Raw genomic sequence first — 16,392 nt, 5'->3', positions numbered from 1 at the left:
GGGTTTCGGGCAGATGCTACTTTTACCTTTCTGACCTTTGAGGTTAGCAAAGCCCTGCAGGGTAAAGCGCTTTCTGGAAAGCGCAGAGCTTTCTGAGGCAGAGCTAGTGACCGTGTCATCTATGAAGGAAGAGAAAAAAACCATGCAGAGGGCATCGCAACCCGGCGCGGAGGCGGGTCCAGCTGTTGCGGGGAGGGCCCAGGGCAGCTGCGGGTTGCACGCTGGGTCTTGGCCGGGGCTCTTTCTGGGGCTGACCTTGCTGACACGGGTGCAGAGCAACGGAGAGGGAGGGGCTCTTCTGTGAGGTCCTAGGGCTCTGTTAAGGGGGGAGCAAGGGGCCCTGAACGCTCTGCAAACCTTCTTCACACTGCAGGAAGCGCGTGTTTCTCGGACACAGTGAGCAGCTCCATGTGAGGCCTCCATGTGAGGCCTGGTCCCTGCACACACCCACCTTTGCTCTTTTCGGGGGGCTTTGGCAGTGGTGCTGAGCTGACATATCCCTCCAGGCTCAGGGGGTCTGTTTTCCTTTCTTCCAGCTTTTTGAGGTTCCTTGAGTTTCCTCTTGAGGGACTGATGACATCAGACAGATCAAAAAAGAAATAGTGTGTTGTCTGGTTAGTTTTTCAAAACGCGCTGAGGACCTGAGGCATTCAGATATCTCTCAGCACCCAGCCTGATGCTAAAGCAGCATCTCTTGCACGTTTTTTTTTTTTGAGATGGAGTCTCACTCTGTGGCCCAGGCTGGAGTGCAGTGGCCAGATCTCAGCTCACTGCAAGCTCCGCCTCCCGGGTTTACGCCATTCTCCTGCCTCAGCCTCCCGAGTAGCTGGGACTACAGGCGCCTGCCACCTCGCCCGGCTAATTTTTTGTATTTTTTAGTAGAGACGGGGTTTCACCGTGTTAGCCAGGATGGTCTCGATTTCCTGACCTCGTGATCTGCCCGTCTCGGCCTCCCAAAGTGCTGGGATTACAGGCGTGAGCCACCGCTCGCAGCCTCCTGCACGTGTTTCTAAGTTAAACCCGGACGGGCGGGATGAGAGCAGGCGCCCACCCTACTCACTCCAAAGTAGGAGGTTTGTTTTTCTCGGCGGGGGGGCGGGGGTTGGCAGGGGGTGTTTCTTTTTGAAAACTACTGTTCTACAGATTATTTTTTAGGCCGTGTCTGTGTCCTGTTTCATGAATGATTAAAGGAAGCTTATATAAGAAACAGGATCAAGTGAAAAAAATAAGTCATGAATAAAATAAAGAAAAAACAAGGGAAGAAGAGACATGATGAAGCCACAGTCAGGATTGGAGTCTGAACTGTGCCCATACATGTGCTGGGCCATCAGCGTCGGGTCCCCACTGGGCACCCACTGTCTCAGGATCAGGAATGCTGGGGCGTGGCTGTGATCTGGACAGGCTGCGCACTGCCGTGCCGTGAAACAGCCCAGCCCGGGGAAGAGCTGGAGAGGGGCGGGCACTGCTGGAGGCACACATCTGGGAAATGTACCCTCTGGGACTGACCCATGAGCACATCAACACCAAGGGCCTCAAGGAAAACCCCAATAACCACGGGGTCCCACTGACAGAGGCCGAGGACCCTGGCGTGCAAATCCCCCACTCGGAGTGCTCCAGAAACACAGGCCTGCGGCGGTGTGTCTGTCCTCACCTGGTGCTGGTCGGGGCCGGCAGGGGCAGGCTCTGCGACTGCTCCAGCGTCCGGTGCTGGCTGGCTTCTGCAAGGAAGGAGCAGACAAACCACATGAATGAGCATCTTTACTTCAATGCCAAGGCGCCTTGCACACACAGGGACTGTGCGGTTGCTCTGAACACATGTAAAAATGCACCTGGAGAGGAAGCTACGGGAAAACGATCGCTTGAAGACAGCCTCACCTCGACAAGCCTGCAGCTGGCTGGTCAGCACTTTCCGAATTTCATTCACCCATGCGGCCTTAATCTCAGGAGTTGGTGCCTGTTTCCCCAAAAGAAACGCCAGGAGGTGAGTACTCAGGCCCCCGAGGAAACACACTTTGGTTTCACTCTCAGAACATCCAAGGATCATCTTAGGAGTCAAAGGTCAGATGGTTGCGTGTGACGGGAGAGGAGGGAAGCGCTGCGGGCTGGCCCCGGGCTGCGGGACCCTCTGTCCCCATGCACGGGACTGACTGAAGAGGTGTGTCTGGCACTCAGGGCACAGCACCCTCTCCACCGTGAGAATCGGCCCTGTGTGCTGGACGTGTCCGCACACTTGCGCTGTCCAGGGATGCACGAGCTCCCCTGGGGAGGCCAAGCCCATTTCCTCGCAGCACCCCCTCTGATGTGTACTTTTCCCCGCATTTCATCCTGGGTCCAGCTCAGGGTGAAGACAGCCCAGGGCAGGACCCTGAAGTGCACAGTGGCTGCTCCTGGCCTCGATGCAACTTCATGGCAGATTCTAGCACTGGTTCCCGTGAGAAACGGTTCATGGCAATGTGGAAGAGGCCAGGGGCAGGGTGGGTGGCCCACCTGGACGATGTAGACCTCCTCACGCGCGTTGTACCAGATCTCGAACTTCTTAGCATCTCCCTTCACGTTCTCTGTAATGCCGACGGCGGCCATCTGCCAGCAGAGAGCGGAGACGGGGTTCGTGCCCACAGCGGACCCGCCGCCTTGTTTTAAAAAGGCGTTGGTGCAGGCACGAAATGATGGAAATACTTTGGGGATGGGGGCTAAGAATGGCAGAATCCCCCACCCCCATACCTAAGGATGAGAGCTGGGTGTCAGCATGGCCACCTCAGACCAAGGTCTGTGGCAACAGGGACCCAGTTACAGATTTCCCCCCATCGGGGTCTGTGGCCAGGAGCTGCTGCTGTGGACCTGGCCTCACTTACGTTTAAGGACTGCTTGTAGCTGTAGGAGGGGGCTTTCTCGTACCCCTCCCCATTCTCCTCCCGCTTCTTACAGAAGAGCACCGCCTTCTCGTGCAGGAACAGGTGCCGCTGCATGGGCTTGAACCTGGCCAGCTCCTTCACCTTGGTGTGGCCCCTCTTGTGGTCGGTCCAGACGCTGAACGAGCCTTGCATCAGCAGCTTGCCCAGGTCGCTGAGATTCCCCTAAATGTGCGACAGCAGGGGTGTGTTAGGAACGGGATGAGCGTGGGGCCATGGGAGCACATCACCGAGTGAAAGCAGCCGTTTGCAAAGCCCACCCACAGTGGGATTCCAGCTGCAGGGCGTCCCAGGAAAGGCCAGCTCATGGAGACCGTGACAGGTCAGCGGGTGCCAGGGGCTGGGGGAGGAGGGAGGGACCGGTGGGGCACGTGGGCTTCTAGGACAGTGAAGCTGCTCTGTGTGATGCTCTAGCACTGGGCGCAGGACGCCACACGCCTGTCCAAACCGCAGAACGCGCAGCACCCAGAGTGAGCTCCGAGGGGAACAGCCCTCAGTCACTTATCAGCGTCAGTGCCGGTTCGGCACGTGTGGCCAGTGTGGCACCCATGCTGGATGTCAACACTAGGGGAAGCCTCAGGGCCTGGGATTTACACTGTTATCTCACAAACCAAAAATTGCTGCAATTAATCAACTCTATTACCTAAAACAAACAAACAAAACCTGAGAAGGAGGCTGGGGGGACATAAAGAGGGGGGCAAAAGATGAACAAGCTGACCTGACGTGGGGCTCTGTGGGGAAAGTGACATCTGCCTTCGGGGGCCACTTGCTCTAAGTCACCAGCCTGCAAATCGCAGCCCAGGAAACAGATGTCACGTCTGCTCCGAGCCACGCCTCCTCCCCAGGAGAAGACAAGGAGGGAGGTCTGAGCAGCATTCCTGCTGGAGATGTGTGCCTTCCAAGCAGGGGACGCTTCCTGATTTTCTCCATGTCCCAGAGAGCCCAGTGGGGTCTGTGGACCCGGCTGCGGGGCCTGGGAGTGGGCTTATCTAGGGACCACCCCAGACCTCCTGCTCAGAACCTGCACATTCACACCAAAGCGTGGGGAGTGTGCAGGGAGGCCGCCAAGTTGCTGGCCTGGCATATTCCATGGAGGCGGTGGGGAAGGCTGGGCCTCTGGGCGCCTTACGTCATAGCCGGTGATGGCAATGAGGTGCATGGAGTCATTCACCGCCTTCAGGATGCCCAGGATGGAGCTCAGCGCCTCCTGCAGGTCCTCAGCCCCCTCGCAGTTCTTGCTGTATTTCAGCATTTCCTGAGGTCCACGGGGTGAAGCAACCGTCAGGACACGCAGAGCTCTGGCTCCCCCAGAACAGACCCCTCAGGAGCTTGGCATGAGGCAGGGACGCTGCTCACCCTCCCCTGGTCTGTAGGGAGCTGCTCTGCCCGCCCTCCTGCAGCCAGGACGGACTGAGCGGTGCTGCAGAGGGGGCAGAGCCCCTGCCAGGTGCAGACCCTTGGCACCTGCTCCCCGGGGAGCTCCCTCCTGCCACCCTAATGCCCAGGTGCAAACCCCTTGCACCTGCTCCCTGGGGAGCTCCCTCCTGCCACCCTGCTGCCCAGGTGCACACCCTTGGCACCTGCTCCCTGGGGAGCTCCCTCCTGCCACCCTAATGCCCAGGTGCACACCCTTGGCACCTGCTCCCTGGGGAGCTCCCTCCTGCCACCCTAATGCCCAGGTGCACACCCTTGGCACCTGCTCCCTGGGGAGCTCCCTCCTGCCACCCTAATGCCCAGGTGCACACCCTTGGCACCTGCTCCCTGGGGAGCTCCCTCCTGCCACCCTGATGCCCAGGTGCACACCCCTCGCACCTGCTCCCCAGGGAGTTTCCGGGGAGTTTCCTCTCGCCACCCTAACCCTGGCCAAAGGCACAGAGCTGCAGTTTCCTGCCTGAAGGTTAGAGGGGCCCACGTGGCAAACTCATAGCTGGAATCCCCAGTCTAGGCCACCCCACATCCCTGCTGTGTGCCAGATAATCCAGGCACGGTTCCACCCTGGAGGGACGGGTCAGCACATCACAGAATCCCGTGCGGGCCGGGCTGTGTGGAAACCCATGGGGATGGGGACTCGTCTGCTCACCTGCGTCCTCAGCACCCCTAACAGCGGCGCACAGTAGGGTCTCGAAAGGCATCCCAGCCATCCCAGCCTCAGCACAGGCTTGGAGGAGGTGCCCTTGGCCTGGGAGGGGCAGGGCGCGATGGGGACGGGACCCCAGGGAGGCACAGAGACCTGGCCAGCGGGTGCCGGGGGAGGCCGGGCCACGGTTACCGTGGAGCCCACCTTGAGCAGCAGCTGGTACTTGGTGATCCTCTGCACCGGCTTCAGCAGGTAGGAGTCCAGGCTCAGTTTGTGGTCCAGCTTTCTCTGGCATTCCTGGAACCAACCCAGAGCCTTTGGTTTGCACAATTTTCATTATTCCGCAGGAGTCGGCTAGGAAAGGGGGTAACGTGCTGAAGGAAGGTCCGGGGACACACCTGGAAGAACGGGCAGTCGGAGCACTGTCTCCACAGGCTCTCGGAGCGGGGCTTGTTCTGACAGTACTTCTCATAGATCTGGAAATCCTCCATCTGCACCAAGGGACAGGCACCACATCACACAGCGTCTTCCCAGCCCCGCGAGGCACTGCTGCTCGCCTCACAGCTTCCGAGGGCCGGCACTGGCTCCCAGGCTCTGCTGGGGGGCCTGCCCTCCATTCATGGGGCTCCCTGTCCCCGCTGACTACCCAGAGCACAGGCGTGGCGTGGAGACGGGGTTCCACCGCAGCCATTCTTAGAACGCCGTTTATGGTGTGGTTTGTTGATTTGTTTACATAATAAACTTCTAGCATTTTCTCTGGCAGTTTTACAAATTACCTGTTATTTAGCAAAAAACAGACCCTAGCCCCACTGTGAAGTGTAATTGCTCCTGGGTGCCTCTAGAGCACAGGTGGTTCTAGGGGCACAAAAGGTTTTAGGGCACAGGGCTCAGAAGTTTCTAAGGGCATAGGAGGTTCTGGGGTTCAGGAGGTTCTGGGGGTTCAGGAGGCTCTAGGGGTACAGGAGGCTCTGGGGGCACAGGAGGTTCTGGGGCACAGGAGGTTCTGGGGGGACAGCAGGTTCTGGGGGTTCAGGAGGTTCTGGGGTTCATGAGGTTCTGGGGGTTCAAGAGGATCTGGGGCACTGGAGGTTCTGGGGGTTCAGGAGGCTCTGGGGGTACAGGAGGCTCTGGGGGCACAGGACGTTCTGGGGATACAGGAGGTTCTGGAGGTTCAGGAGGTTCTGAGGTACAGGAGGTTCTGGGGGTACAGGACGTTCTGGGGTACAGGAGGTTCTGGAGGTTCAGGAGGTTCTGGGGGTACAGGAGGTTCTGGAACACAGGAGGTTCTGGAGGTACAGGAGGTTCTGGGGTACAGGAGGTTCTGGGGCACAGGAGGTTCTGGGGTACAGGAGGTTCTGAGGTATAGGAGGTTCTGGGGGTACAGGACGTTCTGGGGTACAGGAGGTTCTGGAGGTTCAGGAGGTTCTGTGGTACAGGAGGTTCTGGGGTACAGGAGGTTCTGGAGGTACAGGAGGTTCTGGGGGTACAGGAGGTTCTGGAGGTTCAGGAGGTTCTGGGGCACAGGAGGTTCAGAAGGTTCTGGGGCACAGGAGGTCCTGGGGTACAGGAGGTTCTGGAGGTTCAGGAGGTTTTGTGGTACAGGAGGTTCTGGGGTACAGGAGGTTCTGGGGCACAGGAGGTTCTGGGGGTACAGGAGGTTCTGGAGGTTCAGGAGGTTCTGGGGGTACAGGACGTTCTGCGGTACAGGAGGTTCTGGGGTACAGGAGGTTCTGGGGGTTCAGGAGGTTCTGTGGTACAGGAAGTTCTGGAGGTTCAGGAGGTTCTGTGGTATAGGAGGTTCTGGGGTACAGGAGGTTCTGGGGGTACATCATTTTATCTCAGCCAAATTGAAAACATTTGCATTCTGTGATTTCAGTTGGTTAGAATGGGAACCTGCAGTAGAATCTGAAGTCATTATTCAGTAATTTTGAGAAGCTGTACATCAAAGCACCACGTACCCTCTCCAGAAAGCATCTTCCAACCAGTTCTGGGCAGTCGGTGTAGTTTTCCAGCTCCCTGAGGAATATCCTAGACAAGGAAGGTTTTTAAGTAGTATGAGAGACAGGCCGAGTCACGTGGCATTGGTGACAACTGGACAGACATCATTTCTCAGAAGCCTTTTATGCCTTGCTGTGTATGTGGCAACAATGCCCCGCATGACTTGGGGACGCTGCAGCCACGCCTCTCCTGAGCACCAAGCTCTCAGGCGCCAGCAGGTGCAGCCCCAGGCTGAGTCTCCTTCTATTTCTGGCCTTGGCTGCACACAGAAGTTGGAGAGAGCTGCTTTTCCCTCAGCACACACATGGCTCACAGGGCTACAGGCAAAGACAGAGATGGGACCCTTCAGGGCCCTGGAGGCGCCGCCCCCATAACTGACCGTGGGTCTGTGGGTTCTCTGCAGACACACCCTCAGTCCTGGCCCTAGGCAGCGCCATCCCCAGGCTCCTGGGCTGTTTCCCTTTAGTTTCTGACTTGCATCTGTCCCCTGAGGAAGTCTGGCCAGAGGGGAAAATCGTCTGGGGGACGGATTCGCGGCATGAGCACTAAGCTTAAAGCTGTGGGGACCCCTGTGTGCAGGACTGGCCGAGACCTGGGGGACTGTGAGGACAGATACTAAGGGACACTGAGGTTCTGCCCAATCTCCGTGGACGTAGAAGTCTTCTTGGTGGTCAACTGCGGACCTGCTGCCTCCTCGTAAGTGGCAGGTGAGGTGATGATCACGGCACGGGGCAAGAAGCAGGTGTCAGAACCACGTCCCAAGCACTGGCGATTCCCATGGCCAGTGGGGTACGCTGGTCCCCATGCACATAGCCACACGGGAGCCACTCACATGGCCTCCCTCCAGGACACGCAGCAGGGGCCGTCCACTGCAGCCTCCCTGGCACTCTGCACTGCATGCTCACCCTACACCTTCCCATGAGTGCTCCAAAACTGTGTTAAAGCAGCCCAAACAGCTCAGAGGAGTGGAGACAAGAGGCCAGACAGACAGACCACCCGCACTGGAGAGGCCACAGTCACTCGGGGGACAGACCACCTGCACGGGAGAGGCCACGGTCGCTCGGGGGACAGACCACCCGCACGGGAGAGGCCACGGTCACTCGGGGGACAGACCACCCGCACGGGAGAGGCCACGGTCACTCGGGGGACAGACCACCCGCACTGGAGAGGCCACGGTCACTCGGGGGACAGACCACCCGCACTGGAGAGGCCACGGTCGCTCGGGGGACAGACCACCCGCACGGGAGAGGCCACGGTCGCTCGGGGGGACAGACCACCCGCACTGGAGAGGCCACGGTCGCTCGGGGGGACAGACCACCCGCACTGGAGAGGCTACGGTCGCTCGGGGGACAAGCAGTCCCCGTGACGAGTAAGGAATGCCTAGTTTGCCGTCCTTTTCAAAAGTGTGGGAACAAAACAGGACTTGCCATGTGGTGTGGCTTTCGTGACCTCCAAAGGGCTGAATACACACCTGGGAGGGGTTCCAACTTCCACTTGCCCAGCAGGATGAGGAGGGGATGAGGGGCGGGCAGGTCCCATTTCCTGCACCACAAAATGGTGCACTCGGGGGGCTCAGAGCCCTCTCCTCACGGCTGGTGGCTCACTTACAACTCGGCTGCCTGGGCGCAAGCCACCAGGCACGGTGCCACGTGGGCACTCAGAGACGGCCCCATGTACCCACACTCATGCCTGTGCCTCTGTGAGTCCACCCCTTGGGCGCCCCTTCCCAGTCAGGCATGGCTCGCATCCCCCGTTCCAGCCCCCTGAAGCCAGTATCATTAGCCGCGAGAGATCATGGGTGCATGCCTGTGTCGAGAGGAAGGGCCCACCTGTTGTGGAAGTGATAGATCTCCTCCATGTTTCCAAACAAAACATCCTTCTTGTGGTGAAGGCCTGTTGACAGGAGGTGAGCCATCAGTGGGTTATCCATCTCCGCGGCGTAGCCCTGCAGGGAGAGCAGAGGGCAGCGGGGGTCCTGGGCTGCAGCCCACCCACAGGCTCATCTGTGGGCTAGGCCGTCCCTTCCTCTTTATTCTTAGGTGATTTCTAAGACAGTTATCTGGACAGGCATCCACCAAAGCAGAAGTATTATGAATAGCACCAATTTGGGGGAAAGGGGTGGAGGTTCTACCCTTCTTGCTTTAAACCTTTTATGATTCAGCTGTAACTGAAACAGAGGGTGCAAATCTTCTGTCTACACTCAGGTGATCACCACCTGTGCACACTCGGTGAATCAGACACCCGTCTACACTCAGGTGACTACCACCTGTGGACACTCGGTGAATCAGACACCCGTCTACACTCAGGTGACCACCACCTCTGCACACTCACTGTCTACACTCAGGTGATCACCACCTGTGCACACTGGGTGAATCAGACATCCGTCTACACTCAGGTGACCACCACTCACATCAAGCTCACCCAGGCAACAGCCCACTGCCAAGGTCACCCCTAATCTGCCTCCCACCCCAAACCAGTTTTGCTTGCCCTGGAGTGCTCTGTGCCAGGAACCGCATGCACCCTGTGGCCTGTGTTTGCGACAATCTGTGTGTGGTTCGTGCATCTGTTGTGTGTCAGCTCCTCTTTCTTGTTACTACATTTGTCCCCTGTGCGGACCCCCTGAGCTGCCTTGTCCCCTGTGCGGATCCCCCTGAGCTGCCTGGTCCGTGTCTTGCTGATAGGCCCTGAGGGGCTCCCCGTCTGGGGCTGCTGTGACCAGGCTGCTGTGGACGCTCTTTCACGTGCATTTGGTGGACAGCAGCGCTGCTCTGAGCAGCAGTTGTCAGAGGAAGCCCCACCAGGTAGTGCAGGTGAGTCCACGTGGTGGTCGGCCCTCCCCAAGTCCAGCCTCACCTCCAGGACACACAGCAGCTCCTCCACGTAGGCCCGTTCTGTGTCCAGGAGCTCACTCATCACGTGCCTGGTGGCAGGTCATGTGGAGAGCAAAAAAGGTTAGCACTGCCTCCCAGTGGTCTGCTCCGCAGTCTCACAGGTGCCACCTAGAACGATGGCCTGCCCAGCAAGAGGGGACTGGCATCAACCCAAAGCTCATGGGCTGGACGCTCCTTGGGGCTCCCCTCCCAGCTCTCAGCCTCAGACCCTGCAGATGGAGGCCGGACTCTCCCTGGTTCCCAGACTGGCCATCACTCTTGTCCTGGCCTGGGACACACTCCTGGTAGGAGGGATTCCCCACCCCGCCTCCTGGGCTTTTGGGTACCACCTGCTCAAAATGAGCTCAGTTCCTCATGCTCATGGGCGAGTCAAACCACCCCTAGGATCCATCCCTAGAATCCACCCGAGTCTCTTCTGCCAAGACGACGCCCGCCCGCTGCCCGGCCTCCCTGAGCCTTCCTCGTGGTGGGTATGTGTGGGCCCGTGTGGCCAGGGTGGGGGCCTGCCATCACCAGAGCTGCCCCCTGCCCACACCCTCACACCCAGCAGGTGGGCAGTGGTTGTCTAGGGAGTGGCCCAGCACCCGCCGCGCTGGATCCGGAAGGGGAGGGCGCACAAGCTGGCTGTGCAGGTCTTGTTGCTGGTGTGAGCATCTTTCAGCAGCCTACGGCTCCTGCTGCTTATGTGATGCACAGAAACTGGAGCCAGGGGGCTGGGCTGGTCCTAGGTTGAGGTTATTCAGCAAGTTCATTCCAAAACAAGCGGTCGGCATGTAAGGGCCCCCACCTTGGCACAGGGGAGAGGAGTGGGGAGCAAGAGGGCTCGGGACTCCCTCTCACAACCCAGGAACTGCCAGCCGAGGGCCACTCCTTCTGTGTCTCAGGGCTGAGCACTTGCTGCTCCTCCGTGTGGACGCCCCTCTGCCTGGACCTTCCTCCATATGGACGTTCCTCTGCCTGGACCCTCCTCCGTGTGGACGCCCCTCTGCCTGGACCCTCCTCCGTACGGATGTTCCTCTGCCTGGACCCTCCTCCGTACGGATGTTCCTCTGCCTGGACCCTCCTCCGTACGGATGTTCCTCTGCCTGGACCCTCCTCCGTACGGATGTTCCTCTGCCTGGAACCTCCTCCGTGCAGACGCCCTTCTACCTGGACCCTCTTCTGTGTGATGCTCCCCTGCCTGGACCCTCCTCTGTGCGGACATTCCTCTGCCTGGACCGTCCTCTGTCCAATCTTACGGAGCCTGCCTGGACACTCCTCTGGACAATCATCTGCCTGGAAGCTTCTTGGCAACTCCCCCTTCCCCCCATCCTGCTTCACCAGCTTCCATCAGAAGCCGGAAGTGACAGACTGAGCTTTCACACCAAGTTCAGTTTACTGTAATTCCCAGTTTTGCTCAGTCTCCCAACCCCGCAGCATCATTTGGCCGCCGCCTGTGGACACCTGCTTGTCAGCACATCAGGAAGAGCCTTTCCTTCTTTCCTGATTTTGGAGTTTTGATGGTCAAAGGGGCCTCCTGCTGTTCCTCGAGGGCCTCTGGGAGGGAGCCCCATGCGCCTCATGGGTGCTTGGCTCCTTCCCAGTGTTGCTCTGGGGACCTGCATTCCCTGGCCCTGCACCAGTGAAGTCTTTCTTGAAGGCGAAGGAAGCCAAGAAAGGGAACTGCTTTTGTTTGCATAACACTCCCTGAATTTGAGGGTCCAGGAATCCCAGAGGAAGAGGAGGGCTGGAGACGATGCCGTCCCCTACACCAGCTGCCTGGCACCACTGCCTGCCACACTCAGTCCTGAGCAGCTGTTGGCTGCTGCTGTGGCTGGCGCTGGTTGGGGCCTTTGAGTGGTGTCTCCTGTGGATGGCAGTGGAGGGTGGAGGCTCTCGCTGGGGTGGAGATGCCCCTTTATTCTTGCATTCAGCCATCGCCCTCTCTTCCCTCCCGAGTCCCCCAGTGGTGCGTGTGCGGCATGTGTGTGCTTCACGTGGTGGGGACCAGGACACGTGCTCGAGCCACGGCAGGCCCTCTGGATATCGGTTGGTGCAAAAGTAAGAACCACAATGACTTCTGCACCAGCCTTCTATCTGAGGCATCCATTCGAGTGCCTGACGGCACCTAGTGGTTCAGGCTGCGGTCGGAGGGCCCCTGTGAGGCTAGAAGGGCAGCGCACCTACCTGCGCAGGATGGCCAGGCTCTCCTCCTCCTCCCCTGCAGAGCTGCGGCCCTGCCGGCTCTCACTCATCTCACTCTGGGGAGAAGAACAGTGTCAGGTCTGAAAGGCGGGACAGAGCCTCAAGGGCCAACTCTCAAGGCCAGAGCCCACTGGTTCCCGTATGGGGACAGGGCTGAGCTCCCACGATGGGGAGCTGGCCAGGCAGCTGGGCCGCGCCTGGCAGGGGCCATGTGGAGAACCAGGCCTGGTGTGAACCAAGCAGGAGGGTGTGGACGGCGGGGTTGTCATGGGCAAGCCTCACCTTGGCCCTCCGGTAGGGCCCTCTCCGCAGTGCACCGCCCTCGGAGCTGGAGTTCTCCGAGCCTCGCCGAATGCCTGTTGGGAAGGAGTGGGGCCTGAAGTCCCCTCTGACCCTCTGGAGAGGGGACGTGCGCCCAGCGGGAAAAGGCCCCAAGGAGAGGGCAGGACTTGGCCTCTGAGGCCATAGGCAGTGGTGTCAGAAGGGGGAGGACCATGGGGTCTTGCTGCCCTGAGTCACCCCATGTTCCCACAGCCCATGGGGACACAGTGCCTGTGGGCTCCGGCCTGGGAGAACTCCCAACAGGCAGAAAATAAGGTCGCCTGGGACCCAGTACAGGAAGGCAAGAGCCTGGCCAACCAGGGCCCCTGAGATTCACAGCTGACTTTCACCAAGCTGGGGTGGCAGCTCGCCTCGTGGGTTCGTGTGTGAGAAACCAGCAAAGATGGGAAGAGGGTTTGTTTTGAGACATGGAGGTGGCAGGAAAGTCTCTGGGAAATGGAGCGGCACCCGGCTTGGCGTAGAGGGCAGGTTTGGGACCAGCAATGTGGGCCGGACTGAGGTGCGTGGACGTGGCTCTTCAGGGCTCCGGGAGCCCAGAGTCTGGGCCATGTGTGAGGAACGTTGTTTGGCAATAGCACCGGGAAAGGACAGACTGCGGAGAGGCTGGAGCTGGGAAAGCTGGAGGTGGTTCCTCCGTGGGAACTCTGCGTTTTCAGTTTTGGGTCACGTGGACTTCACTGAGACCACGGAACCCTGCCAGCCTCGTGGAAAAGCAGCCACAAACAATGCCTACAAGATGTGTGTGGCCGGGTCCTGACAAAATTCCATTTATAAACACGGGCAAGGGGTGGCAGGAACCGGCCCTCAGGCCCTGAACTGGGGCCCGGAGGTGGAAGGGGAGGAGGCGTGTGGAGACAGCTTTTGCAGGTGGCTGCTCAGATGTTCCAAGCTCTCAACGCCCGGGGCTCCCCGAGGGTCCCACAGCACCTGGGGCACAGGGTAGCCACACAGACCTGGGGAGGGGCAGGGAGACTTTGCCAGTGCCTCGGGTCTGGGGGCCACCGGCTGCACGGGCCGCGTCTGCCTGGCCGCCAGCTTCTTCAGGCTGGCCTGCCTGCGGTGGAACACCTCCTCCATGCTCGCCTGCTTCTGGAAGACCTTTCGCACGTGCTCCTGAAACCACACGCTCAGTAAGGCGCCTTGCACGTGTTGGCATCATTAAAAATACACGATCATGTGCAGAATGTGCCAGGGCACGCCCAACCCCCACTTTAAATGTTCTCCATGCTGAGTCTGTCAGTGCAGCGTGGCTGCGTCCAGCCCTGGCCGCTATGGACGGTGAAGGGGATGCAGCCCACCCACGGGATGGGACCCCGGTCTTGGGAAAGGGCAGCTCCATGCGAGGGAGGGGCCTGCGGCCTTCCCCAGGCATGTGGAGGGCTTAGGAGGAGCCTGGTCTCAAGGGCATCACCAGGTCCCAGGGCCAGGCCCTTCCTGAAGAACACGCCCACGCCACGAAGTCTGCCAGCAGAGATGGGATGGCAACCTCGCAGGGTTGGCGTGGAAATAACTTCTGTGTTGAAAGGAAAATTCAACTCGACCTCCCAACTGTGTGTTTCTCTCAAATGCCTATTATTTGGGAGTAATTCATTAAATGGGCCGGGCGTGGTGGCTCACACCTGTCATCTCAGCACTTTGGAAGGCCCAGGTGGGTGGATCACCTGAGGTCAGGAGTTCGAGACCAGCCTGGCCAACATGGTGAAACCCCGTCTCCACTAAAAATACAAAAATTAGCCGGGTGTGGTGGCACATGCCTGTAATCCCAGCTACTCAGGAGGCTGAGGCAGGAGAATCACTTGAACCTGGGAAGCAGAGATTGCAATGAGCCAAGATCGTGCCACTGCACTCCAGCCTGGGCGACAAGAGTGAGACTCTGTCTCAAAAAATAAATAAATAAAAATAATTCATTAAATGATTCTTTAAAACTCCCCACAGAGGAATGCCCCACTGCTAGGGACGGTGAGCTGCAAACGGAGAGCCCGAGTCAGCATTACCATGAGGTCTTGGTTGAGGATGGATTCGTATTCTTTGTAAATCGTGTTGAGCTCCTGGATCTTATTTTCCGCACTGGTCTCCAAAAACTTCTCGATTTCCTGGAGGGCAGCCTCCGCGCCGTCCTGGGACTGGCACTTGTCCACAGGTTGTGAGGCCAGCAGGTAAATCCCTTCATCACACCACTTCAGGGACTGGAAACACAGAGCATTGCCAAGGGCAGGACGCCATGAGAAGGTGAGCGCACCACCCTGTCCAGGCACATGCTGTCGGGGCGTCCTCCCAACATGATCCCGGACTACCAGCTCCTCATGCTCCCGCCACCGTGTCCAAAGCACCCTGAGGGGACACAGTGCTGGACAAGGCCAGTGAATTACCCAGGGCGGGGCCTGGAGAGGCAGGGAAAGTACAGTAGGATCAACCAGGCCTTAAGCTTCTGGACCTTTTAAAGAAATCATTATGGGCTGGGCAGGGTGGCTCACGCCTGTGATCCCAGCACTTTGAGAGGTGAAGGTGGATCACCTGAGCCCAGGAGTTCGAGACCAGCCTGGGCAACATAGTGGGATCCCATCTCTATCTCTCACACACACACAAATACAAGAATTAGCTGGGTACGGTGGCATGCACCTATGGTCTCAGCTACTTGGGGGCTGAGGTGGGAGGATCCCTTGAGCCCAGGAACCAGAAGTTGCAGTGAGCCAAAAAAAAAAAAAAAAAGAAATCAAACTGTGCAAATGAATTCTAGAAAAAGACCCGCTAGGCCAGCAAGACCAGAAAGGAAGGACGTTTTCCAGCCAAGGAGCTGCCCTTCCCATGACAAGGGTCAGCCGGTGGTGGAGGCGGGAGGAAGAGGCTGGTTTCACAGCTGGGGTGTAGTTCCGGCTCGGCCTACCGTCTCCAGGCGGCGGTGCAGCTCCAGGGACTTGCTGAGCAGCCCCCTCCTCCTCACGATCTCTGCAGAGAACTGGTCGCAGAGGTGTCGGAGCTCCTGGCACTTGGGGCGGATGGAGTCTACAGCGTAGTGCTTGTTCTCGATGAGCTGTTCGCCGTCCAGGGACAGGGCCCGGGCCCTCTCCACAGCCACCTGCAGACGGCCACCCAGAGGACCAGCTCAGGTCTCTTTCTGTTCGAGGCAGACGGCGCCTCGCTGTACGGGATGTGTGTCCCGGGGCACATGTGTGTCTTGCTTTCTTTCTTTACTGCTGTGGATGACTGAGATGCCGCCTAATGCCCAGAGCTGTTCTGTGGCAAGTGCTTCTGGGGGCTGTGGTGGTCCCAACAAAGGGCATTGCCTGTCTCCAGGGAGCTGACCCAAAGGAGGCCGGGCAGGGCCACGTGCTGTGGGTGGGGTGCGGGAGGGGAGGTGCACAGGCAGCAGCCCCCACCCCAGTGGACGACCCCCAGGGGCTGTGGGGGCCCTTTCTCCGTTGGCGGGAGGCCCATTCCTGCGCCTTCCTGAGCGGTACTTGATGCTGCTGCTCACACTCTCCCACCGCCCCAGCTGGGACCCCGCCTTACACCCGATTTCTCCTCGAAGCTGGCCAGGTCCCTCAGCAGGTGCTCCACATGCGCCAGACTGTTGCCAATGTCCGTGAAGGTTGCTACCTTCTGGCACACTGCGTCCAAGATGGCTTTGACCTGGAACAGAGGAGGACCCATCTCAGGGGAGCGTCTCCCTCACCTGAACAGAGAGAACCCGCTCCAGATCAGGGAAGTGACGGAACTCAAAATCGGGCCAAGTGGTCATCAATGAAGCAGGGACCACAGTCAGGCAGGCGCAAAGTCAGCCCCGAGTGGTCACCCATCAAGTGGGGACTGTGGGGCCTCTGGGTACCCACCAGTGACCTCACTGACCACTGGCAGGACACTTGTTTCTCTGTGGCCTGGGTGTGCCTCTGTTTATCAACCACACGCCTGAGAACAGCATGAGGAGAAGGTGAGATCACGCAAGGACAAGGGCTTTGGGAGCCGAAAGCGGCAGCAACGTGGACGCTGGAGC

At 59.0% G+C, this 16,392-nt stretch overlaps 1 protein-coding gene across 10 annotated transcripts in view; it reads right to left on the bottom strand.

Annotated features, from left to right (window-relative positions):
* Positions 1–16,392, bottom strand: part of MCF2L (MCF.2 cell line derived transforming sequence like) — a 194,006-nt gene that overhangs the window by 9,235 nt on the left and 168,379 nt on the right. For 9 of the 10 annotated variants that reach the window (XM_030922075.1, XM_030922076.1, XM_030922074.1 and 6 more), the window contains 17 exons: positions 15,912–16,031; positions 15,286–15,477; positions 14,396–14,587; positions 13,355–13,514; positions 12,342–12,415; positions 12,042–12,115; positions 9,838–9,904; positions 8,814–8,929; positions 6,945–7,014; positions 5,385–5,477; positions 5,191–5,283; positions 4,039–4,164; positions 2,853–3,074; positions 2,488–2,580; positions 1,876–1,954; positions 1,652–1,718; positions 452–570 (listed from right to left, as the gene is read on the bottom strand). In XM_030922075.1, coding sequence (XP_030777935.1) covers positions 452–570; positions 1,652–1,718; positions 1,876–1,954; positions 2,488–2,580; positions 2,853–3,074; positions 4,039–4,164; positions 5,191–5,283; positions 5,385–5,477; positions 6,945–7,014; positions 8,814–8,929; positions 9,838–9,904; positions 12,042–12,115; positions 12,342–12,415; positions 13,355–13,514; positions 14,396–14,587; positions 15,286–15,477; positions 15,912–16,031 — 1,957 coding nt within the window. Of the gene's footprint in view, positions 1–26; positions 120–451; positions 571–1,651; positions 1,719–1,875; positions 1,955–2,487; positions 2,581–2,852; positions 3,075–4,038; positions 4,165–5,190; positions 5,284–5,384; positions 5,478–6,944; positions 7,015–8,813; positions 8,930–9,837; positions 9,905–12,041; positions 12,116–12,341; positions 12,416–13,354; positions 13,515–14,395; positions 14,588–15,285; positions 15,478–15,911; positions 16,032–16,392 lie in introns of all 10 variants that reach the window. The other variant, XM_030922081.1, reaches the window with a different exon arrangement.

This window comes from Rhinopithecus roxellana, chromosome 18 (genome assembly GCF_007565055.1).
Source record: "Rhinopithecus roxellana isolate Shanxi Qingling chromosome 18, ASM756505v1, whole genome shotgun sequence".
Taxonomy (NCBI): domain Eukaryota; kingdom Metazoa; phylum Chordata; class Mammalia; order Primates; family Cercopithecidae; genus Rhinopithecus; species Rhinopithecus roxellana.
This window is presented reverse-complemented; position numbering and strand designations above follow the sequence as displayed.